This window comes from Gadus macrocephalus, chromosome 18 (genome assembly GCF_031168955.1).
Source record: "Gadus macrocephalus chromosome 18, ASM3116895v1".
Lineage (NCBI taxonomy): Eukaryota > Metazoa > Chordata > Actinopteri > Gadiformes > Gadidae > Gadus > Gadus macrocephalus.
Genome location: NC_082399.1, coordinates 104,693 through 129,310, shown reverse-complemented (window position 1 = coordinate 129,310; position 24,618 = coordinate 104,693). Strand labels below are relative to the sequence as shown.

Genomic DNA, 24,618 nt, shown 5'->3' with positions numbered 1-24,618 from the left:
ACCAAGAGCCAGCGGGCGAACCAATCACGGAGAAGATGGTTCTGTTTGTTGATGTCGCCTGGCTGACAGTTCAGGGCGAACACCTGAAGGCTAGTTTTAGCATCTAGCTACCAAAGACGGCAGGGAGGAATAAAGTAAGAATATACATGTGTTTCTTCTAAAGTCACTATTCGTCGTTTTATTATAGAATCTGCTCTAATATAGGTTCTGCGTCTGCCGTACTTGTCTCTGCTACATATAGTTGGTCAACTAACTCAAACAGACAGCCAAGTTGACAGCTTTGACATTCTAGCCCGGTCGGTAAGTAGGCCTAATTGGGCCCAGATAATGTACATTTGAAATAAAGTTATGCTTTCGACACACTGTACAATCACTGATACAAAACGAATAGAATCATGCCATATGTGACTGCGTATATGGCACATAATAGGTCTTCAAATGGCATGAGTCTGTCAAGGCTTTTTGTTGTTTCGCTGGGAAAACACTGGAGTCATTGCCGGCTCCTCTGAATAGGTTTCAGCTCCACAAAGGCCAGTGAAGCAGAAGTAACTGTGTGGCAGTCCCGGCCAGGGCTTTCAATCGATGACAATGTGTATTTCATATTTGAGAAACAACACTGAATACACTGTACTGTTGCCTACAATGTGCATACACAGTTAACAGCTGTTATTGAACAACATGGTAGGAGGACTGAGGCCTGTTGGCATTGGGTCTGTGTTTCCGAACAGTCAGGTCGTAATGCTGTGAGGCCGTCATGGAGAACTCCACAGCCACACAGACCTCCACGGAGGTGGAGCCCCTGAAGGGTGGAGCGGACAAGGTGGAGGCTGGACTCACGGCCTCCCAGATGGACCTGAAGACGAGCTGCAGGGAAGGCTTGACCTTTGCCAAGCTCTCCCACTGGCGGACGGCCATCTTCTTCTTCTCCCTGTTCCTGTGCCTCACCATCGTCTTCGCCTTCTCCTTCGTCATCCCCTGCCCTGTCCGCCCGCAGTACCTGTCCACCTGGAACAGGACCTTCTACCAGGCCGGTGAGGACAGACGCACTCTATGGGTCTGGAACCTGACTGCATCGTCTCTGGAAGTCTTGTAGGTGAAGGTTAACCCCTCTGTTCTGTCCTCCCTCCTGTTCACAGCCACATACGATTTCCTCGCTATCGAAGATGCAAACAAAGACAAAGTGATGGATGTGGTGTTCGTGCTGAAGGAGGCGGGCGGCTCCCAGAACAACACGTGTGCGGGTGAAGGTGCGGCCATGTCGGCTTTAATACAGTCTTTGATTCATTGTGAAGGTGCTTTTATCCAAAGCAGCTGTTAACTTAAACACATGTCATTAAGGCGCTAGGCAGGCGGCCAATAAGGTCTCAGCTTGGGGTCAAACAGCGTCCCCTCCCCTTCCCCTGCTATAGAGCAGATCCAGCTGATCCAGCTGGAGCTGAATAAATCAGTGTTCCCCCTCCCCCGTTGGCGCTCATGAGAGCCTCAAGCTGCGCTGTGTGCGCAGGTCTACCGAGCCCGTGTGTGGTGGCGGTGGCGGTGGCTGGGACAGACGGGGAGACGCTGTGGGAGCGGCGCCTGGCTCCGGAGCTCCACTGGGCTCAGTGTGGTCTGGGGGGGGAGAAGCAGTCCGCAGGCTGGGACTGCCTCCTGTTCCACTCGGACCGGCTCACAGCCCTGGACAAGACCAGCGGTGAGCCTCTCATGTCTTTATATGCCGTCCTCTATTTCCAACAGCTTGTTACAGCTTTTATCCAAAGGGACTTGTGGAGAACTTAGGAAAGATACCTGGTATAGGGACCAGCTAGGGGTCCCAGGAGACCTCATAGATATCTCTCAACCTTCTCTATTCTCTGTCTCTCTGCTGAGGGTTGAGGCTGGTTTACCATTGAAAACAATCGTTGAGATGTACGGACAAATGTCCGTACATTTTTACTTTCCATTGTTTATCTACTCAGGATTATGTACTTAAAAGCTGTGAAGAATTCATGAAATATTTCTCAAAATAGATTTGAACGGCAGCAGTCTGCAGCAACCATAGCTGATCTAAATCACATGTCTGGATGGGGTTCAGTGACGCTGGGGTTCAGTGACGCTGGGGTTCAGTGACGCTGGGGTTCAGTGACGCTGGGGTTCAGTGACGCTGGGGTTCAGTGACGCTGGGGTTCAGTGACGCTGGGGTTCAGTGCTGAGTTATTTTCTGTGGATTTGACGCCATGTTGATGTGTTATTGTTGATGAGTTGTTGATGAGTTGTTGATGTGTTGTTGTTGATGTGTTGTTGTTGTCATATTGTTGATGTGTTGTTGTTGATGTGTTATTGTTGATGTGTGGTTGTTGTTGATGCGTTGTTGATGAGTTGTTGATGTGTTGTTGTTGATGTGTTATAGTTAATGTCATATTGTTGATGCGTTGTTGTTGATGTGTTATAGTTGATGTGTTATTGTTGATGTGTTGTTGTTGATGTGTTGTTGTTGATGTGTTGTTGTTGATGATGTGTTGTTGTTGTTGATGCGTTGTTGTTGTTGATGTGTTGTTGTTGATGCGTTGTTGTTGTTGATGCGTTGTTGTTGTTGATGTGTTGTTGTTGATGTGTTCTTTCTGCTCCCGTGCTGGGTGAGGGTCCAGGCGCAGTGGTCTGGCAGCGGCCCCACCCCCCAGGACCCAACAGCACCCTGCCTGTCCTGCTGCTCCCAGACCTGGATGGAGACGGGGTGGGGGAGGTGGCTCTGGTGTGTCCGGGGAGCCCCCAGGTAACCCATACCTATATAGAAGGGTCTATAGCTGTGCTAACCCTAGCCCATACCTATATAGAAGGGTCTATAGCTGTGCTAACCCATACCTATATAGAAGGGTCTATAGCTGTGCTAACCCTAGCCCATACCTATATAGAAGGGTCTATAGCTGTGCTAGCCCATACCTATATAGAAGGGTCTATAGCTGTGCTAGCCCATACCTATATAGAAGGGTCTATAGCTGTGCTAACCCATACCTATATAGAAGGGTCTATAGCTGTGCTAACCCTAGCCCATACCTATATAGAAGGGTCTATAGCTGTGCTAACCCTAGCCCATACCTATATAGAAGGGTCTATAGCTGTGCTAACCCATACCTATATAGAAGGGTCTATAGCTGTGCTAACCCATACCTATATAGAAGGGTCTATAGCTGTGCTAACCCATACCTATATAGAAGGGTCTATAGCTGTGCTAACCCATACCTATATAGAAGGGTCTATAGCTGTGCTAGCCCATACCTATATAGAAGGGTCTATAGCTGTGCTAACCCATACCTATATAGAAGGGTCTATAGCTGTGCTAACCCATACCTATATAGAAGGGTCTATAGCTGTGCTAGCCCATACCTATATAGAAGGGTCTATAGCTGTGCTAACCCATACCTATATAGAAGGGTCTATAGCTGTGCTAACCCATACCTATATAGAAGGGTCTATAGCTGTGCTAACCCATACCTATATAGAAGGGTCTATAGCTGTGCTAACCCATACCTATATAGAAGGGTCTATAGCTGTGCTAACCCTAGCCCATACCTATATAGAAGGGTCTATATCTCTCTCCTGGGTCTCTGAACTTAAAGCTGGGATGCTGGGCCGTGTCCTCTCCTGTTAATGAGTTAGTGTGCAGTGTCGTTGTGTATCTCTTTATCTCTCTCTTTGTGGCTGTGTCCTCTCCTGTTAATGAGTTAGCGTGCAGTGTCATTGTGTATCTCTTTATCTCTCTCTTTGTGGCTGTGTTCTATCCTGTTAATGAGTTAGCGTGCAGTGTCATTGTGTATCTCTTTATCTCTCTCTTTGTGGCTGTGTTCTATCCTGTTAATGAGTTAGCGTGCAGTGTCGTTATATATCTCTTTATCTCTCTCTTTGTGGCTGTGTTCTATCCTGTTAATGAGTTAGCGTGCAGTGTCGTTATATATCTCTTTATCTCTCTCTTTGTGGCTGTGTTCTATCCTGTTAATGAGTTAGCGTGCAGTGTCGTTATATATCTCTTTATCTCTCTCTTTGTGGCTGTGTTCTATCCTGTTAATGAGTTAGTGTGCAGTGTCGTTGTGTATCTCTTTATCTCTCTCTTTGTGGCTGTGTTCTATCCTGTTAATGAGTTAGCGTGCAGTGTCGTTATATATCTCTTTATCTCTCTCTTTGTGGCTGTGTTCTATCCTGTTAATGAGTTAGCGTGCAGTGTCGTTATATATCTCTTTATCTCTCTCTTTGTGGCTGTGTTCTATCCTGTTAATGAGTTAGCGTGCAGTGTCATTGTGTATCTCTTTATCTCTCTCTTTGTGGCTGTGTTCTATCCTGTTAATGAGTTAGTGTGCAGTGTCGTTATATATCTCTTTATCTCTCTCTTTGTGGCTGTGTTCTATCCTGTTAATGAGTTAGTGTGCAGTGTCGTTGTGTATCTCTTTATCTCTCTCTTTGTGGCTGTGTCCTCTCCTGTTAATGAGTTAGCGTGCAGTGTCATTGTGTATCTCTTTATCTCTCTCTTTGTGGCTGTGTTCTATCCTGTTAATGAGTTAGCGTGCAGTGTCATTGTGTATCTCTTTATCTCTCTCTTTGTGGCTGTGTTCTATCCTGTTAATGAGTTAGCGTGCAGTGTCGTTATATATCTCTTTATCTCTCTCTTTGTGGCTGTGTTCTATCCTGTTAATGAGTTAGCGTGCAGTGTCGTTATATATCTCTTTATCTCTCTCTTTGTGGCTGTGTTCTATCCTGTTAATGAGTTAGCGTGCAGTGTCGTTATATATCTCTTTATCTCTCTCTTTGTGGCTGTGTTCTATCCTGTTAATGAGTTAGTGTGCAGTGTCGTTGTGTATCTCTTTATCTCTCTCTTTGTGGCTGTGTTCTATCCTGTTAATGAGTTAGCGTGCAGTGTCGTTATATATCTCTTTATCTCTCTCTTTGTGGCTGTGTTCTATCCTGTTAATGAGTTAGCGTGCAGTGTCGTTATATATCTCTTTATCTCTCTCTTTGTGGCTGTGTTCTATCCTGTTAATGAGTTAGCGTGCAGTGTCATTGTGTATCTCTTTATCTCTCTCTTTGTGGCTGTGTTCTATCCTGTTAATGAGTTAGTGTGCAGTGTCGTTATATATCTCTTTATCTCTCTCTTTGTGGCTGTGTTCTATCCTGTTAATGAGTTAGCGTGCAGTGTCATTGTGTATCTCTTTATCTCTCTCTTTGTGGCTGTGTCCTCTCCTGTTAATGAGTTAGCGTGCAGTGTCATTGTGTATCTCTTTATCTCTCTCTTTGTGGCTGTGTTCTATCCTGTTAATGAGTTAGCGTGCAGTGTCATTGTGTATCTCTTTATCTCTCTCTTTGTGGCTGTGTTCTATCCTGTTAATGAGTTAGCGTGCAGTGTCGTTATGTATCTCTTTATCTCTCTCTTTGTGGCTGTGTTCTATCCTGTTAATGAGTTAGCGTGCAGTGTCGTTATATATCTCTTTATCTCTCTCTTTGTGGCTGTGTTCTATCCTGTTAATGAGTTAGCGTGCAGTGTCATTGTGTATCTCTTTATCTCTCTCTTTGTGGCTGTGTTCTATCCTGTTAATGAGTTAGCGTGCAGTGTCGTTATATATCTCTTTATCTCTCTCTTTGTGGCTGTGTTCTATCCTGTTAATGAGTTAGCGTGCAGTGTCGTTATATATCTCTTTATCTCTCTCTTTGTGGCTGTGTTCTATCCTGTTAATGAGTTAGCGTGCAGTGTCGTTATATATCTCTTTATCTCTCTCTTTGTGGCTGTGTTCTATCCTGTTAATGAGTTAGCGTGCAGTGTCGTTGTGTATCTCTTTATCTCTCTCTTTGTGGCTGTGTTCTATCCTGTTAATGAGTTAGCGTGCAGTGTCATTGTGTATCTCTTTATCTCTCTCTTTGTGGCTGTGTTCTATCCTGTTAATGAGTTAGCGTGCAGTGTCGTTATATATCTCTTTATCTCTCTCTTTGTGGCTGTGTTCTATCCTGTTAATGAGTTAGCGTGCAGTGTCGTTGTGTATCTCTTTATCTCTCTCTTTGTGGCTGTGTTCTATCCTGTTAATGAGTTAGCGTGCAGTGTCGTTATATATCTCTTTATCTCTCTCTTTGTGGCTGTGTTCTATCCTGTTAATGAGTTAGTGTGCAGTGTCGTTGTGTATCTCTTTATCTCTCTCTTTGTGGCTGTGTTCTATCCTGTTAATGAGTTAGCGTGCAGTGTCATTGTGTATCTCTTTATCTCTCTCTTTGTGGCTGTGTTCTATCCTGTTAATGAGTTAGCGTGCAGTGTCGTTGTGTATCTCTTTATCTCTCTCTTTGTGGCTGTGTCCTCTCCTGTTAATGAGTTAGCGTGCAGTGTCGTTGTGTATCTCTTTATCTCTCTCTTTGTGGCTGTGTTCTATCCTGTTAATGAGTTAGCGTGCAGTGTCGTTATATATCTCTTTATCTCTCTCTTTGTGGCTGTGTTCTATCCTGTTAATGAGTTAGCGTGCAGTGTCGTTGTGTATCTCTTTACCTCTCCCTTCTTGTGTCTGCAGACCCAGGTGTGGATCCTCTCTGGGAGGACTGGCGAGCAGCTGGGGGCCTCAGTGGGCGTGGCCTCAGTGGGCGTGGCCTCGACTGGGCACCACCTGCTCCACACCACGGATGAGGGGGCGCACCTCGTCCTGCTCCAGAGAGGTGGGGGTCGTTACCAGAGGGATGGTGTGAGCCTGAGCCTAACCCTAACCCAAACCTAACCCCCTAACCCTCACCCTAGCCCTCTACCCCTAGCCCACCCCCTAACTCTAACCCCCTAACCATAAATCTAACTCCCTAACCCACACAACCATCACCGTCTATCACACACTACTTCAAACCACACACATTAGGGATGAGTCGGTCGCGACCGATTCGTTACAACGAACAAATCCCGAACGTGAACGACAAGAATTGGTTCCCCAAAACAAGAAGAACTGGTTCTTTGATTCTTTTTTTTTAACATGAACCAAAAATATGGTCATGTAAATAAAATATACAAACGAACAGAGCTTCGTCTCCCCGCGACTTATATTGATTGAGTCCAGACACCAAATGACGTAATCTGACGTAACGAACGAATCAAAACGAACAAATCAAATAAACGAATAGTTATAGTGAACTGAACTGAAAGAACTAGTTCCCGGAAAAGAATCATTTTGCCATCCCTACCACACATCCATCACCAACCCACATAGCCACTCCACTCCACCACACATCCATCACCAACCCACATAGCCACTCCACTCCACCCATCCTTCACCCCCCATGTATTGATTCCCCAACACGGTCTACATCATCACATGCACACGCTGCCATGAACACGACATCGGGGAAACAAAACATACTATGATCATCCGACTATAAGAACTCCCCCGCAACATCACACACCAGCACCTACAAACCACTCTGGTCAAACATCACACACCAGCACCTACAAACCACTCTGGTCACCCACCTCCCAACGCAGACACATAGACCACCAAAGGATCACCCCCCAACAGACACATAGAACACCAATAGATCACCCCCCAACAGACACATAGAACACCAATAGATCACCCCCCAACAGACACATAGAACACCAATAGATCACCCCCCAACAGACACATAGAACACCAATAGATCACCCCCCAACAGACACATAGAACACCAATAGATCACCCCCTAACAGACACATAGAACACCAATAGATCACCCCCCAACAGACACATAGAACACCAATAGATCACCCCCCAACAGACACATAGAACACCAATAGATCACCCCCCAACAGACACATAGAACACCAATAGATCACCCCCCAACAGACACATAGAACACCAATAGATCACCCCCTAACAGACACATAGAACACCAATAGATCACCCCCCAACAGACACATAGAACACCAATAGATCACCCCCCAACAGACACATAGAACACCAATAGATCACCCCCCAACAGACACATAGAACACCAATAGATCACCCCCCAACAGACACATAGAACACCAATAGATCACCCCCTAACAGACACATAGAACACCAATAGATCACCCCCTAACAGACACATAGAACACCAATAGATCACCCCCCAACAGACACATAGAACACCAATAGATCACCCCCCAACAGACACATAGAACACCAATAGATCACCCCCCAACAGACACATAGAACACCAATAGATCACCCCCCAACAGACACATAGAACACCAATAGATCACCCCCCAACAGACACATAGAACACCAATAGACCACCCGTTTACATACACCAGACATGCAAACGGCGCGCTTTTTGGCGCGAGTCACGAGGGGGGGGGGTGCGTCGATCGGTGCGCACGTGCAGGTGTCAATATTCCGTAATCTGACTGACTGAGACCCCCCGTGCCTTCGAAGTAAAGAAAAGTGATTCCGGAAATGATTTTGTTAGGGGACCAATCACAGCCCTTGCAGTCGCGTCGAAATATTGGATGCGCATGCGCACGGTAGAGCTTAGATCGGGCTCGGAAAATCAAGCCCGACCCCGAGCCCGTGCACGTTCTGTCCGAGCCCGTGCACCTTCTGTCCGAGCCCGTGCACGTTCTGTCCGAGCCCGTGCACGTTCTGTCCGAGCCCGGCCCGACCCGACACTTTATGAGCCCTAGCCCGATTTCAACCCGACATTTATTTTAACACATATGTAACTTTGTACACATTTGTTACTAGGCCTACTCAGCTAAATATATATGCAGTGGCGGTTTTAGGCACGGGCGAACCAGGCAGCCGCCCGGGGCGCCATCTTTGTGGGGGGCGCCAAATCACATGGGGTGCGCCACGAGCAGTTAAAAAAAAATAAGCGCTGCGTAGCGGTTTTCAATGAAGTACAAAACATTGTGTGGGGAATTGGTGTTTTGGCGCCCCCTCTGGCTGCAGGCGCACACCTGCTCGTTGAGAAGGTGCCGTGCACAGACGGAATGAAACCCCCCCCCCCCCTTGGAGGAAGTCTTGCCCGGGGCGTAACTGGACGTAGAACCGCCACTGTATATATGTAAGGGATAATGTATAGAACGCCGGTCATTATCAGGAAAATAAGCCCCGACAGGGCGAACAGGACACCGACGCGCAGCGAAGGCGTCTTGCTTCGCCCTGAAGGGGCTTATTTTTCGAAAATGACCGGCGACGTTCTATACATGATCCCGCTTATAACACGGCTACTTGCCAAAACTAAAAAAATAACTTTACATGGTGCGCCTTTTTACAATTTATTTGTTGCCAGCATTCATTCATCATTTTTTCACAATGTCTTGTTTTTAAAAGATTTACGATGACTTTATGCTCTGTAAGGTGACCTTGGGTGCCTTGAAAGGCGCCTCTAAATTAAATGTATTATTATTATTATTCGTAGTGTTGATCAGCAGAGCAATAATAAATTGTCCAAGTGAACGGAGTGTTCCACGGCATTGAGAAGACCTGTGTAATAAAGGCCTATAATATTTCTGTTTATGGCATAGATTTCTCCTCAGATTAGGCCAATAAACCAATGATACAAATAAAAATAAAAATGCTCGATCAAAGGCCCGGCCCGACCCGGCCCGAGGATAGTGGTGGGAAATATCGGAGAAGGTCGGATGCACTTATTGTGCAGCAGGACGCAGGGTGCAAGTGCAGTTGGAAGTGGTCATGGCTAAAATTAGAAGCCACGACTGAGGTGAATACAGTGAAGCATAACTTTCCACTGTCTGACTTTTTCAAAAAAATTGAGAAAAGAGGATGTGCTAAATGCACACACTGCATTAAAGAAATGAATTATGCCAGCAGGGGTGCACATTCCCCGTATGCACAAGGCAGACATTCATCAGAGGAAAGTGACAACAACAATAACTACACAAAGTGTTGCACAGCTTCTCCAAAACCCTCTTCCAGAAACCCCCTAAGCAGCAGATAAGATCAGGGACAGTGCCAGGCCTACACTGCCAGTACCTGTACCTGTGATCGCATATCCAATGCAGAGGTGTGTGTGTGTGTGAAAATAAATTAACTTAGTTTAAATAGGCACTTTAACTGAGTAACTAATATATATATTTTTTTTTCTAGGCATATAGCATATAGCATAGGCCTTCTCATGATAATAGGATATCATGCCGTCATATTTTCTCAGACTTCGGGTAGCTCTCTTTTTTTGTCATACATGTGTTTGCATCCCTGATACACTCACAACCACAGGCCTGAATGAAAAATCCTCACCTGTTACACATTCATCACCTATTACACATTCATTACACATTCATCACCTATTACACATTCATTACACATTCATCACCTATTACACATTCATCACCTATTACACATTCATTACACATTCATCACCTATTACACATTCATTACACATTCATCACCTATTACACATTCATCACCTATTACACATTCATCACCTATTACACATTCATCACCTATTACACATTCATTACACATTCATCACCTATTACACATTCATCACCTATTACACATTCATCACCTATTACACATTCATTACACATTCATCACCTATTACACATTCATTACACATTCATCACCTATTACACATTCATCACCTATTACACATTCATCACCTATTACACATTCATCACCTATTACACATTCATTACACATTCATCACCTATTACACATTCATCACCTATTACACATTCATCACCTATTACACATTCATTACACATTCATCACCTATTACACATTCATTACACATTCATCACCTATTACACATTCATTACACATTCATCACCTATTACACATTCATTACACATTCATCACCTATTACACATTCATCACCTATTACACATTCATCACCTATTACACATTCATTACACATTCATCACCTATTACACATTCATCACCTATTACACATTCATCACCTATTACACATTCATTACACATTCATCACCTATTACACATTCATCACCTATTACACATTCATCACCTATTACACATTCATTACACATTCATCACCTATTACACATTCATTACACATTCATCACCTATTACACATTCATTACACATTCATCACCTATTACACATTCATCACCTATTACACATTCATCACCTATTACACATTCATTACACATTCATCACCTATTACACATTCATTACACATTCATCACCTATTACACATTCATCACCTATTACACATTCATCACCTATTACACATTCATTACACATTCATCACCTATTACACATTCATCACCTATTACACATTCATTACACATTCATCACCTATTACACATTCATCACCTATTACACATTCATCACCTATTACACATTCATCACCTATTACACATTCATTACACATTCATCACCTATTACACATTCATCACCTATTACACATTCATCACCTATTACACATTCATTACACATTCATCACCTATTACACATTCATTACACATTCATCACCTATTACACATTCATTACACATTCATCACCTATTACACATTCATCACCTATTACACATTCATCACCTATTACACATTCATCACCTATTACACATTCATTACACATTCATCACCTATTACACATTCATTACACATTCATCACCTATTACACATTCATTACACATTCATCACCTATTACACATTCATCACCTATTACACTCATTACACATCCATCAAACACCTATCACACATTCATCAACCATTACATACACACACACACACACACACACACTTCTTATCACACCTCTACAACACAAGGTACAATAGGCCAGTGCAACTGGGACCACAGACCCCCCCAATCTTTACTCACCTGACCTAACCCTTACCAACCCCCTAACCAACCCCCTAACCCTAACCCTTACCAACCCCCTAACCAACACCCTAACCCTAACCAACCCCCTAACCCTAACCCTTACCAACCCCCTAACCAACCCCCTAACCCTAACCAACCCCCTAAGCCTATCCCTAACCCTAACCCCCTAAGCCTAACCCTAACCTCAGTCCCTGGGCTGTGTGGGTCCTCAGAGGCGGGTCTGTACGGCGTGGGGCTGTGGAGGGTGGCCGGCCAGGCTAGGAAAGGCCTGGAGGCGGGGCTTAAGAAGGACCGCCACTGGGAGAGCCGAGCCAATCACACCTTTGACCTCGTGCCCGTCTACACGTAAGAAGACTATTATATACTATTACTATATACTATTATCTCTATCACTATTCACCTCTATTATCTCTATCACTATTCACCTCTATTCTTTTTATTTTTATTGTCTCTGGGGGTGAACAGCCCTGTGTCTCTGGGGGTGAACAGCCCTGTGTCTCTGGGGGTGAACAGCCCTGTGTCTCTGGGGGTGAACAGCCCTGTGTCTCTGGGGGTGAACAGCCCTGTGTCTCTGGGGGTGAACAGCCCTGTGTCTCTGGGGGTGAACAGCCCTGTGTCTCTGGGGGTGAACAGCCCTGTGTCTCTGGGGGTGAACAGCCCTGTGTCTCTGGGGGTGAACAGCCCTGTGTCTCTGGGGGTGAACAGCCCTGTGTCTCTGGGGGTGAACAGCCCTGTGTCTCTGGGGGTGAACAGCCCTGTGTCTCTGGGGGTGAACAGCCCTGTGTCTCTGGGGGTGAACAGCCCTGTGTCTCTGGGGGTGAACAGCCCTGTGTCTCTGGGGGTGAACAGCCCTGTGTCTCTGGGTGAACAGCCCTGTGTCTCTGGGTGAACAGCCCTGTGTCTCTGGGTGAACAGCCCTGTGTCTCTGGGGGTGAACAGCCCTGTGTCTCTGGGTGAACAGCCCTGTGTCTCTGGGGGTGAACAGCCCTGTGTCTCTGGGGGTGAACAGCCCTGTGTCTCTGGGGGTGAACAGCCCTGTGTCTCTGGGGGTGAACAGCCCTGTGTCTCTAGGTGAACAGCCCTGTGTCTCTAGGTGAACAGCCCTGTGTCTCTGGGTGAACAGCCCCGTGTCTCTGGGTGAACAGCCCCGTGTCTCTGGGTGAACAGCCCCGTGTCTCTGGGTGAACAGCCCTGTGTCTCTGGGGGTGAACAGCCCTGTGTCTCTGGGGGTGAACAACCCTGTGTCTCTGGGGGTGAACAACCCTGTGTCTCTGGGGGTGAACAGCCCTGTGTCTCTAGGTGAACAGCCCTGTGTCTCTAGGTGAACAGCCCTGTGTCTCTGGGTGAACAGCCCTGTGTCTCTGGGTGAACAGCCCTGTGTCTCTGGGTGAACAGCCCTGTGTCTCTGGGGGTGAACAGCCCTGTGTCTCTGGGGGTGAACAGCCCTATGTCTCTGGGGGTGAACAGCCCTGTGTCTCTGGGGGTGAACAGCCCTGTGTCTCTGGCGGTGAACAGCCCTGTGTCTCTGGGGGTGAACAACCCTGTGTCTCTAGGTGAACAGCGCTGTGTCTCTGGGTGAAAACCGCTGTGTCTCTGGGTGCAGGCAGGGTTCTGTGAGGGAGGTGGTGCGGACGGGGAGTCCCCAGAAGCCGTCCAGCCTGCTGCTGGTGGCCGGGGGGGAGCTGGTGCTGCTGGGCGGAGACAAGCTGCAGCGCCTCTGGGGCCTCAACACCTCCGGGGTCCTCAGGTAGGTCCACACACCAGGGGTCCAGGTAGGGCCACACACCAGGGGTCCAGGTAGGGCCACACACCAGGGGTCCAGGTAGGGTCCTCCAGGTCTCTAGGTAGGTCCACCAGGGGTCCAGGTAGGGTCCTCCAGGTCTCTAGGTAGGTCCACCAGGGGTCCAGGTAGGGTCCTCCAGGGGTCCAGGTAGGGTCCTCCAGGTCTCCAGGTAGGTCCACCAGGTCTCCAGGTAGGTCCACCAGGTCTCCAGGTAGGTCCACGTGGCCGTGTGCTGGTGTGTCATGGCGGGTCGTAATGTTTCTGCTGTCTGTCTGTCCGTCCAGGACGCCCTCCTTCGGACATTTTGACAAAGACGGCGTCCCTGACGTGGTGGTAGAGGAGGACGGGGGCAACGGCAGCCGGAGGGTGAGTGTTGGCCGACGGCCGCCGTGCCCGGGGGCTCCGGCCTCTGTCTCACCCTGCTCTCCGTCCTCAGCTGGTGGTCCTGAGCGGGGCGTCTGGGGCGCTGCTGTGGGAGGTCAGCATGCTGCCCGGCCCGGAGTGCCCCCCCCCGGCCTCCGTCCTCACCCTCAACTCGGTCTCCGTCTTCATGTTCTGGGGTCTGCTGCCCCCCGCGGGAAACCGCTCGGTGAGTTCTTACCAACGCTCCGAGTCAGGCTTCAAACTGGGTGTGGTTGCTGGCTACTTAAACCAGCTTAAACCAGTTTAAACCACTTCCACCAGCTTAAACCAGCTTAAACCAGTTTAAACCACTTCCACCATCTTAAACCAGCTTAAACCACTTAAACCATCTTAAACCACTTCAACCAGCTTAAACCACTTACACCACACACTCTGCCTAAACCAGCCATCAACCACACACCAAAGCAACACTGCCATTCTGCTTCAAGGCGGAACAGGAGTGGTTGTGTTTGAATGCACTTTGACCTGTTTGACAGGGTTAGGGTCAGGGTGACGTCAACCCTCTCTAGGGTCAGGGTTAGGGTCAGGCTACCCCTCTGTAGGGTTAGGGTACGGTTAGGAACCCTTTAGTCCGGTCCTGGAGGTCGTTTCGTCCGTCACCTCTGAGTTTATGAATCCAGAGTGCTCCGGGAGAAACAGAGCAATACCAACGGAAATCGAGGCGGCAGTAGAGTCAGAAGTCAGACCATTCGTGAAAATAATAGTAGTATAATATCTAAGATGTATATATATATATTGTATTTAACGTTTTATACTTATATTATACAATTTACCTGACCTTTTTATTTTATCGTTCCCCTGCTTTGGCAATGAGTTATAACTGGTCATTAAAAAATGGTGCAACATTTTGAGGAGAGAATCTGCGGGTTGTTGAGGGGCGTCAAATGCCGCCGCCGCCGGCCTACCCTTTATGCGCCTTTTTTTTTGCCCATTTCGGATGACACAAAGCAAAACCATCTCCTCTACAGATGCCATGTTTGCGATTGTCGTTGCCGGTAATTTGTGACACAACAGACACTGCCCTCTAGAGGATGTACTGCGTAACATCAACAACAACGCTGAAACCGGACAGAGGTATGAAGGGTAGTCCCGGAGACAACGCTTGGTACGGATCGACAAATATCGTCGGGATCCGGAGGTTTGAATCGGCCTGCAGGCTCAGGGTCAGGCTAACCCTCTATAGGGGGCCTCTCAATGGGCTAACCCTAACCCTAACCCTAACCCTCTCAATGGGCTAACCCTAACCCTCTCAATGGGCTAACCCTAACCCTCTCAATGGGTTAACCCTAACCCTCTCAATGGGCTAACCCTAACCCTCTCAATGGGCTAACCCTAACCCTCTCAATGGGCTAACCCTAACCCTCTCAATGGGCTAACCCTAACCCTCTCAATGGGCTAACCCTAACCCTCTCAATGGGCTAACCCTAACCCTCTCAATGGGCTAACCCTAACCCTCTCAATGGGCTAACCCTAACCCTCTCAATGGGCTAACCCTAACCCTCTCAATGGGCTAACCCTAACCCTCTCAATGGGCTAACCCTAACCCTCTCAATGGGCTAACCCTAACCCTCTCAATGGGCTAACCCTAACCCTCTCAATGGGCTAACCCTAACCCTCTCAATGGGCTAACCCTAACCCTCTCAATGGGCTAACCCTAACCCTCTCAATGGGCTAACCCTAACCCTCTCAATGGGCTAACCCTCTCAATGGGCTAACCCTCTCAATGGGCTAACCCTAACCCTAACCCTCTCAATGGGCTAACCCTAACCCTCTCAATGGGCTAACCCTAACCCTCTCAATGGGCTAACCCTAACCCTAACCCTCTCAATGGGCTAACCCTAACCCTCTCAATGGGCTAACCCTAACCCTCTCAATGGGCTAACCCTAACCCTCTCAATGGGCTAACCCTAACCCTCTCAATGGGCTAACCCTAACCCTCTCAATGGGCTAACCCTAACCCTCTCAATGGGCTAACCCTAACCCTCTCAATGGGCTAACCCTAACCCTCTCAATGGGCTAACCCTAACCCTCTCAATGGGCTAACCCTAACCCTCTCAATGGGCTAACCCTAACCCTCTCAATGGGCTAACCCTAGCCCTCTCAATGGGCTAACCCTAACCCTAACCCTCTCAATGGGCTAACCCTAACCCTCTCAATGGGCTAACCCTAACCCTCTATAGGGGGCCTCTCAATGGGCTAACCCTAGCCCTCTCAATGGGCTAACCCTAACCCTAACCCTCTCAATGGGCTAACCCTAACCCTCTATAGGGGGCCTCTCAATGGGCTAACCCTAACCCTCTCAATGGGCTAACCCTAACCCTCTCAATGGGCTAACCCTAACCCTCTATAGGGGGCCTCTCAATGGGCTAACCCTAACCCTCTCAATGGGCTAACCCTAACCCTAACCCTCTCAATGGGCTAACCCTAACCCTCTCAATGGGCTAACCCTAACCCTCTCAATGGGCTAACCCTAACCCTCTCAATGGGCTAACCCTAACCCTCTCAATGGGCTAACCCTAACCCTCTCAATGGGCTAACCCTAGCCCTCTCAATGGGTTAACCCTAACCCTCTCAATGGGCTAACCCTAACCCTAACCCTCTCAATGGGCTAACCCTAACCCTCTCAATGGGCTAACCCTAGCCCTCTCAATGGGCTAACCCTAACCCTCTCAATGGGCTAACCCTAACCCTAACCCTCTCAATGGGCTAACCCTAACCCTCTCAATGGGCTAACCCTAACCCTAACCCTCTCAATGGGCTAACCCTAACCCTCTCAATGGGTTAACCCTAACCCTCTCAATGGGCTAACCCTAACCCTCTCAATGGGCTAACCCTAACCCTCTATAGGGGGCCTCTCAATGGGCTAACCCTAGCCCTCTCAATGGGCTAACCCTAACCCTAACCCTCTCAATGGGCTAACCCTAACCCTCTATAGGGGGCCTCTCAATGGGCTAACCCTAACCCTCTCAATGGGCTAACCCTAACCCTCTCAATGGGCTAACCCTAACCCTCTCAATGGGCTAACCCTAACCCTCTCAATGGGCTAACCCTAACCCTCTCAATGGGCTAACCCTAACCCTCTCAATGGGCTAACCCTAACCCTCTCAATGGGCTAACCCTAGCCCTCTCAATGGGTTAACCCTAACCCTCTCAATGGGCTAACCCTAACCCTAACCCTCTCAATGGGCTAACCCTAACCCTCTCAATGGGCTAACCCTAGCCCTCTCAATGGGCTAACCCTAACCCTCTCAATGGGCTAACCCTAACCCTAACCCTCTCAATGGGCTAACCCTAACCCTCTCAATGGGCTAACCCTAACCCTAACCCTCTCAATGGGCTAACCCTAACCCTCTCAATGGGTTAACCCTAACCCTCTCAATGGGCTAACCCTAACCCTCTCAATGGGTTAACCCTAACCCTCTCAATGGGCTAACCCTAACCCTCTCAATGGGTTAACCCTAACCCTCTCAATGGGTTAACCCTAACCAAGGGCGTCAGTTTGTTTTTAGAAGTGGTGGGGACAATAACCATAAGCTTGAGTGTGGTTTGAAAAGTGCTGGGTACCCTTATGTAAGCTATTCATCCATTCAACGCTTCATTACAATATGCTCTACAGTGTATTGTCAGGTATTGAAAATCCTATTCGAACAATAAAAGTTGAAAACCACAGTTTGTGTTTTGGCTTGTTTTGCAAAACGGCGTTGGAAACACCAGGGTATTGGCTCGGGATATGTAATACTGATACACACAGGACAAAGAACAGTGTTGGCAATTTAACACTTATCTTGACATCAACAAAGTTTACCAGACAAACAATGCCAGACTGTAAAGGGGGTACGAAAGGAAACGAGGTACTGAGCATCAGCCTTTTGAAGACGAGCAAGGGCTGCTGGTAGCATATGTTATGCTGCATTAAAAAAAGAAGAAAAAAACAAGCGCTCAGAGGAGAATTGCATCTGCCAAATCCTGACCACCAGTAAACACTTGCGAAGGACCAATGTCGACTTCACTCGTTACATCATAAGCAAATTGCCCGCAAATAAAATCCCAGACAGTTTAGGATAATCACACAGGTTATGCGAGAACATATTTATGTCAGGATAGGCCTACCAGGCTCCAAGTCGTCACATATCTCAATCAGACAAAACAACTATAACCACATTGGCATAGCAATCGCACCGTGTGTAGCTGCTACTAGCTGCAATCTATATATACAATGCATACTAGCTGGAGCACCAACCAGAATCAGATCACAATCGCTTAGGACCGTGGGTAACCTTTGACCAGGTCATCACGAGCAAACAGAACCAGCAGCAAAGTTTACGTAAACCAATTTCTTACCTTATGTGGCCCTCCACATGCAGGCTAGATGATGTATCCATATCGTTATCCAGTGTCACAAACATGCTTTTTATAGGAAGCAAAAGGACCGGCTATTTTCTGAATAAAAATGTCAATTTTGGCCGTCTGTCTTTCTTTAAACTTCTCCAGTGCGTTCACACCAAACGCAACGGGGCGACAAGATCCCATACAAAGTGAACGTATAGATGCGTATCGGGCGAATTATTTTGATTTGTCGCGCCACACTTTCGCCGTGCACAGGCGAGCGCGTTCACGAGGATTTGTGGCGTGACAAATTCGCTCGAGTTGAAATATTTCAACTTTGACACACGAATTTCGCGTGATGACAGCCAATCAGCGTTCAACAGCGTGGCCACTGAGTGACATGTGTAACGTAACAGCCAATCAGCGTTCAACCGTCAAACTCAGCGCAGTGCAGTCCGGGGTGTACTGCAGCATGGAGGAGAAAGTGATTGTTGCCGTTTGCGACTCTCGGAGCTCTATATATAATAGTATATAATATAATATAATTGTATATAATATCACGGCCAAAAGCTCTGTGTGCCTCCGGATGGCCGTAGCGCGGGGAGCTCATAGGGATTGGGCTTCTCGGGAGTCGGGGTTTGTTTACCGGCGTTGCTATGGGTTCCGGTCTTGTGTGTTCCAACGGTTTATTAGGTAGGCCTATCTAATAAATGATGTCTTCGAGCGCGCCTATCGCATGATTTTAGACTCGAAAATTTCGGTTGAGTATGTGGGGATTTTTTCAGTCGCAATTGGTTTGCACATTTTTAAAACTGGTGGGGACAAAATTCCTATTTCAAATAGTGGGGGGGACATGCCCCCCCCGTCCCCCCGTAATCGACGCCTATGACCCTAACCCTCTCAATGGGTTAACCCTAACCCTCTCAATGGGTTAACCCTAACCCTCTCAATGGGTTAACCCTAACCCTCTCAATGGGTTATTGTTCATCTGTTCCCTCCTCTGGTGGTCAGGTTGCCCCTGGAGACTGCCACTCCTACATGCTGCACCCGCTGCACCCCTCCGTGCTCCTGGAGACCTCCAACACCATTGAGACCCCCAACGTCATGGAGCACATCCTGGCCTTCAGGGGTGAGGAGAGGGGCGCATTTATATTAGAATCATCCACAAATATTCTATATACATAATGGAAGTAGTGTGTGTGTGTGTGTGTGTGTGTGTGTGTGTGTGTGTGTGTGTGTGTGTGTGTGTGTGTGTGTGTGTGTGTGTGTGTGTGTGTGTGTGTGCGCGCGCTCCAGCCACCCTGCTGGAGCGCGGCCGCCACGCCTGCTACTTCCTGCTGACGGAGGGCGGCGGCGGCGTGATGCTGAGGAAGAGGAAGCTGAAGGACGACGTGGTCATCAGCCGCGTGCACCGCCTCTCCGTCACCACGGAGACCGACGATACGGTCAAGCAGGCCTTCAGCCGGCTGCGCTTCAGCGACGAATAGCGGCTGCGACCCTCGGACCCTCGGACCCTGAACCCTGAACCCTGTGACCTCCGACCTGGGGGGGGGGGGGGGGGGGGGGGGTCGACGCTTCAACGCTTTGGGGTCCGGAGAACGAAGACGTCCCACAATCAGCTTCAATGAATACTAGCACTCTGGGGGGGGGCACTACTAGCACTCTGGGGGGGGGGGGGCTACCTCCACTCTGGGGGGGGGCACTACCTCCACTCTGGGGGGGGGCTACCTCCACTCTGGGGGGGGGGGACCTACCTCCCCTCTGGGGGGGGGGCACTACCTCCACTCTGGGGGGGGGCAATACTAGCACTCTGGGGGGGGGGGGGGCACTACCTCCACTCTGGGGGGGGGGGCACTACCTCCACTCTGGGGGGGGGGGGGGGGGGCTACCTCCACTCTGGGGGGGGGGGGGGCACTACCTCCACTCTGGGGGGGGGGGGGGGGCTACCTCCACTCTGGGGGGGGGGACCTACCTCCACTCTGGGGGGGGGGGGGGAAACTACCTCCACTCTGGGGGGGACGACCTACCTCCACTCTGGGGGGGGGACCTACCTCCCCTCTGGGGGTGGGGCCTACCTCCACTCTGCTTTACTCTGCGCTGGTTGATGTAAATGTTTCTTTTATCATGCGGACTAACTTGGGCGAGTGACAATCGGTTCAGGTGAACTAGGTTAGTCCAAGAGGCTGGAGCTATGGATGAATTTAGTGCACGCTAACTATGGGATGTTGTGATGCTGCTCTCCGTGTTTCAGAGTTGCTCATGTCTTTGTTATGACTATGCATTCTTTTTTATTTACACATTTACAAATGGTTGAAGGTGACGGGAGCTTTGGGCATTCAACGGGTAAACTGTCTTCACTTGTCCTGTTTATTTGAATAATAAACCGGTTAATTCCCTAACTATCTGGCTTTTCTTATCTTTTTTATATATAGATAGATATAGATAAATAAATATCTAGATAAATAAATATCTAGATATATATAGATAGAGCGAGAGGCACAGAGAGAGACACAGACACAGACAGTCCTTAATAAATATATTTATTACACGGCTCTAACCCTCAACGAAGTTATTTTTTCGTTTTGGCAAGTAGCTGTCGGGATAATGTATAGAACGTCGCCGGGCAATATCGCCGACGCGAAGGTTCGCCCTGTCGGGCCTTATTTTCCGGATAACGTTCAGGTCATCATGTTCTATACATTATCCCTTAAATATATTCACGCTTCCACATGACGCTATGTGTGAGGCTATCCAAAGCGACGCAGACCGGCCGCGTGTGATCAGACCGGCCGCGTGTGATCAGACCGGCCGCCTGTGATCAGACCGGCCGCGTGTGATCAGACCGGCCGCCTGTGATCAGACCGGTTTACGTCAGTCGTTCGGGCGTGTCCTTGGCCGCCATCACGTCGCCGCAGGACCGCACGTCTTACCTGCTGCGTGTCTCACCTGCTATGAGTTCTAGCGTCACTCTGAACCAGCGTCCTGCAGGTAAAACACTCAGTACTACTTTCTATATCTTGCTATAGCATATAGGCAGACATATCGAATCTTTCAATTTCAATTGTATTAATTATAATGATCAAATGCATGCCAATTTAAACACCTGTTGTTACCTTTGTTATAAGGACACGTATAGATGTTAATGAACAGGGAGGAAAGAGCTCGAGGTAAACACCTGTCAATCATCTTTGTGGTTGACTGACAGGCTCACGTTTCTGTACTAGCTATTTTTGTTGTAGAGCATGCTATTCAATCAAGACAACCACCTCATTTAATTCATTGGTGTCTTGCATTATTGTCTATTATCATTCACAAATGTATGTTATTATTATTTATTTTTTTAGGTCTGAAGATGGAGGACATTCAAACCAAACTCGACAATTACCGAACGGCTCCGTTTGACGCCAGATTCCCCAATCAGAACCAGACCAAGAACTGCTGGTCTAACTACCTGGGTAAGCCTCAAATCATCAAATAAATGCTCCTAAAAAGAATACAAATTCATGCATGCTATTTTTTGTTAATTCGCTAAGCTCAATACATGAATATGAGTACATCTTTTAAGTATGCTTTTTTAATAGTGCTCATCAAAGTGAGGCTTAATGTCTAAAGGTACCTTCCTCGCGGCTCTTGTTGTTTTACATTCAGACTTCCACCGCTGCCAGAAGTCTCTGACGGCCAAAGGAGTGGACGTGACTCCGTGTGACTGGTACAGGAGGGTGTACAAGTCCCTCTGCCCCATGTCCTGGGTAACCATTAACCACACACACACACACACACACACACACACACACACACACACACACACACACACACACACACACACACACACACACACACACACACACACACACACACACACACACACACACACACACACACACACACACACACACCGTGATGAGCGGACTGTGACCATCAGATTGAGATTTTATTTCAGTAGCATGTTCATGTGTGAGTATATATCTTTTAAATCACTCACCATGCGTGATCATTGGGGTAGAACACAAACCAGCGATTGTTTTGAACTTCATAGTCCACATTTTAGTCGTGAGTTTGAAACCCTTCAGAATGGTTAAAGGACCAGAGGAAGTTCGTAGCCAATAGCGTCTCTGCCGTTCGTAGCCAATAGCGTCTCTGCCGTTCGTAGCCAATAGCGTCTCTGCCGTTCGTAGCCAATAGCGTCTCTGCCATTCGTAGCAAATAGCGTCTCTGCCGTTCGTAGCCAATAGCGTCTCTGCCGTTCGTAGCCAATAGCGTCTTTACCTCCTCAGGTCCAGAAGTGGGAGGATCAGCGAGCGGACGGAACCTTCCCAGGAAAGATATGAGCTGAGGGTGGAGGACACCGTCAGCCCTCCACCACCTGCTGCTGTTAACATGGGAGCCAGCAGACATTATTCAACGGAACAAAGTCAGATTAAAACGCTTCAATTATTGAATATCATGGAGCTGTTCTTCCTTGTTTTTCCCGTATTGAATATAATTAAAAAGAATAAATCATGTTGTGTAGTTTTAAATATAAACCTTACCTTAACCCTTACCTTAACCCTAGCCCCCTAGGGTTAGGGTCGACCTTACCTTAACCCTTACCTTAACCCTAGCCCTAACCTGTTCGTGCTGAGCTGTCAGTCCACAACAAACTCAGAAACGTTGTTCCCCATTTTTTATTAACACTTAAATAATCCTACAACCAATGTACACATGAATGAACAAGATAAAAAAATAAGATGTTGACGCGAAAAAAACTACGAAGAGAAGATAACATATTGAGATTAAATACATAAAACTGCATTTTATTGATGTGTGAATGAACTTCCTCCTGTCAAATGTTTGACATGTTTTAGTTACCTCAGTCAGTACCACACGAAAACAAAGAAACAACTATTACAAGTAGTGGAACTACAACTAGAACTTTTTCCCCATTTGTAATCTATTTTCCCTTTGAGGTATCTTAATAGTGCATATTAAAAATATCAAATGTATCCGTCAGCTAGACCAAACCATGACTGGCAATTTATATTCATTCAACATCATATAATTCTGCAAAAATCTTTCTCTTTAATGGAAAATAATGAATCCATAAAGGTCACTTTGAGAGAATAGGGGTATAGACTGAGACGGTGGTTAGAGTGAGTCTATTGTGCTCCCCTTGTGAGGTGACAGACTGACGGCTGCATAGCGATACCACGGGCGGAGTCAGCAGGGGGGTGTGCTCGTTGCCATGGTGATGGACTTCAGGTGCACCGTTGGTGAAGAGAATGTGTGTGTGTGTGTGTGTGTGTGTGTGTGTGTGTGTGTGTGTGTGTGTGTGTGTGTGTGTGTGTGTGTGTGTGTGTGTGTGTGTGTGTGTGTGTGTGTGTGTGAACACCAACCAATCATGTGGGGAGGGTGCAGCCAACAGCATGAGTCACATGACCTGGTGATGAGCAGGAAGTAGAGCAGGGCCACTTTGCCCCAGTGGTTACCCTGGCGACGTGGGCGGGGCACCGGAGTGGCGGCGACCTGCTGTCTTGATAATCTGAGGGAGTGGCCGTGATGATAGGGGGAGGGGCCAGGGGCTCTGATTGGCTGCTGGTCAGTACCTCCTCTTAGGAGAGGGAGAGGGACCATGGGCTCTGATTGGCTGCTGGTCAGTACCTCTTAGGAAAGGGGGAGGGGCCAGTGGCTCTGATTGGCTGCTGGTCAGTACCTCCTCTCAGGAAAGGGGGAGGGGCTCTGATTGGCTGCTGGTCAGTACCTCCTCTTAGGAAAAGGGGAGGGGCAAGGGGTCTGATTGGCTTCTGGTCAGTACCTCCTCTTAGGAGAAGGGGAGGGGCCATGGGCTCTGATTGGCTGCTGGTCAGTACCTCCTCTTAGGAGAGGGGGAGGGGCCATGGGCTCTGATTGGCTGCTGGTCAGTACCTCCTCTTAGGAAAGGGGGAGGGGCTCTGATTGGCTGCTGGTCAGTACCTCCTCTTAGGAAAGGGGGAGGGGCCAGGGCTCTGATTGGCTGCTGTCAGTACCTCCTCTTAGGGGAGGGGGAGGGGCATGGGCTCTGATTGGCTGCTGGTCAGTACCTCCTCTTAGGGGAGGGGCCAGGGCTCTGATTGGCTGCTGTCAGAACCTCCTCTTCCCCCCTGCGTCCGTCATGCAGGTCTTCGGCCTCAGGGCTGAGCGGGCGCAAAGAAACCAAAGGTTGGTGAGTTTAGTTAAGGGTTAAGGGTTAGGAGGAACGTGTTCGATGGCTTCAGTCATGACTCAGACTCACCCGGGTCTGCAGTCGCTTTCTTCTTGTTGTGATAAACAATCTGATTCTCATTGGTCAGCTTCACATCCTGGTCCTCCACGAAGTTACTG

The 24,618-nt window shown here is 48.1% G+C and overlaps 3 protein-coding genes and 1 long non-coding RNA gene across 7 annotated transcripts in view; 2 read left to right on the top strand and 2 right to left on the bottom strand.

Annotated features, from left to right (window-relative positions):
* Positions 1 to 19,845, top strand: fam234a (family with sequence similarity 234 member A). Of its 3 annotated transcripts, XM_060036872.1 has the most exons (13): positions 34 to 134; positions 242 to 300; positions 729 to 1,031; positions 1,137 to 1,247; positions 1,505 to 1,690; positions 2,625 to 2,749; positions 6,513 to 6,654; positions 11,963 to 12,095; positions 13,354 to 13,497; positions 13,818 to 13,899; positions 13,970 to 14,122; positions 19,294 to 19,411; positions 19,579 to 19,845. In XM_060036872.1, exons 3-13 carry the CDS (start codon positions 755 to 757, stop codon positions 19,767 to 19,769), a joined length of 1,662 nt encoding a protein of 553 aa, XP_059892855.1. In that variant the 5' UTR covers positions 34 to 134; positions 242 to 300; positions 729 to 754; the 3' UTR covers positions 19,770 to 19,845. The 3 variants fall into 3 exon arrangements, with proteins under 3 accessions (XP_059892854.1, XP_059892855.1, XP_059892857.1); XM_060036871.1 differs by lacking the exon at positions 242 to 300 and having other exon boundaries at positions 1 to 134; XM_060036874.1 differs by lacking the exon at positions 34 to 134 and having other exon boundaries at positions 141 to 300.
* Positions 19,846 to 20,192: 347 nt separating this feature from the next.
* LOC132447088 (uncharacterized) lies at positions 20,193 to 20,426 on the bottom strand. Its single transcript, XR_009523030.1, has 3 exons — positions 20,358 to 20,426; positions 20,236 to 20,254; positions 20,193 to 20,205 (listed from the first exon to the last, which is right to left on the bottom strand). It is a non-coding gene; the product is annotated as an uncharacterized LOC132447088 (long non-coding RNA).
* A 671-nt stretch (positions 20,427 to 21,097) lies between these two features.
* Positions 21,098 to 22,784, top strand: LOC132447086 (cytochrome c oxidase subunit 6B1). 2 transcript variants are annotated; one of them, XM_060037777.1, is made up of 4 exons: positions 21,098 to 21,270; positions 21,627 to 21,737; positions 21,931 to 22,031; positions 22,557 to 22,784. In XM_060037777.1, exons 1-4 carry the CDS (start codon positions 21,234 to 21,236, stop codon positions 22,608 to 22,610), a joined length of 303 nt encoding a protein of 100 aa, XP_059893760.1. In that variant the 5' UTR covers positions 21,098 to 21,233; the 3' UTR covers positions 22,611 to 22,784. The 2 variants fall into 2 exon arrangements, with proteins under 2 accessions (XP_059893760.1, XP_059893759.1); XM_060037776.1 differs by having other exon boundaries at positions 21,108 to 21,282.
* A 146-nt stretch (positions 22,785 to 22,930) lies between these two features.
* LOC132447084 (katanin-interacting protein) overlaps positions 22,931 to 24,618 on the bottom strand; it is a 39,438-nt gene continuing 37,750 nt past the window's right edge. The window contains exons 27-29 of the mRNA XM_060037770.1: positions 24,530 to 24,615; positions 24,358 to 24,431; positions 22,931 to 24,309 (exon numbers count right to left, since the gene is read on the bottom strand). Coding sequence (XP_059893753.1) covers positions 24,379 to 24,431; positions 24,530 to 24,615 — 139 coding nt within the window. The 3' untranslated portion in view covers positions 22,931 to 24,309; positions 24,358 to 24,378. The remainder of the gene's footprint in view (positions 24,310 to 24,357; positions 24,432 to 24,529; positions 24,616 to 24,618) is intronic.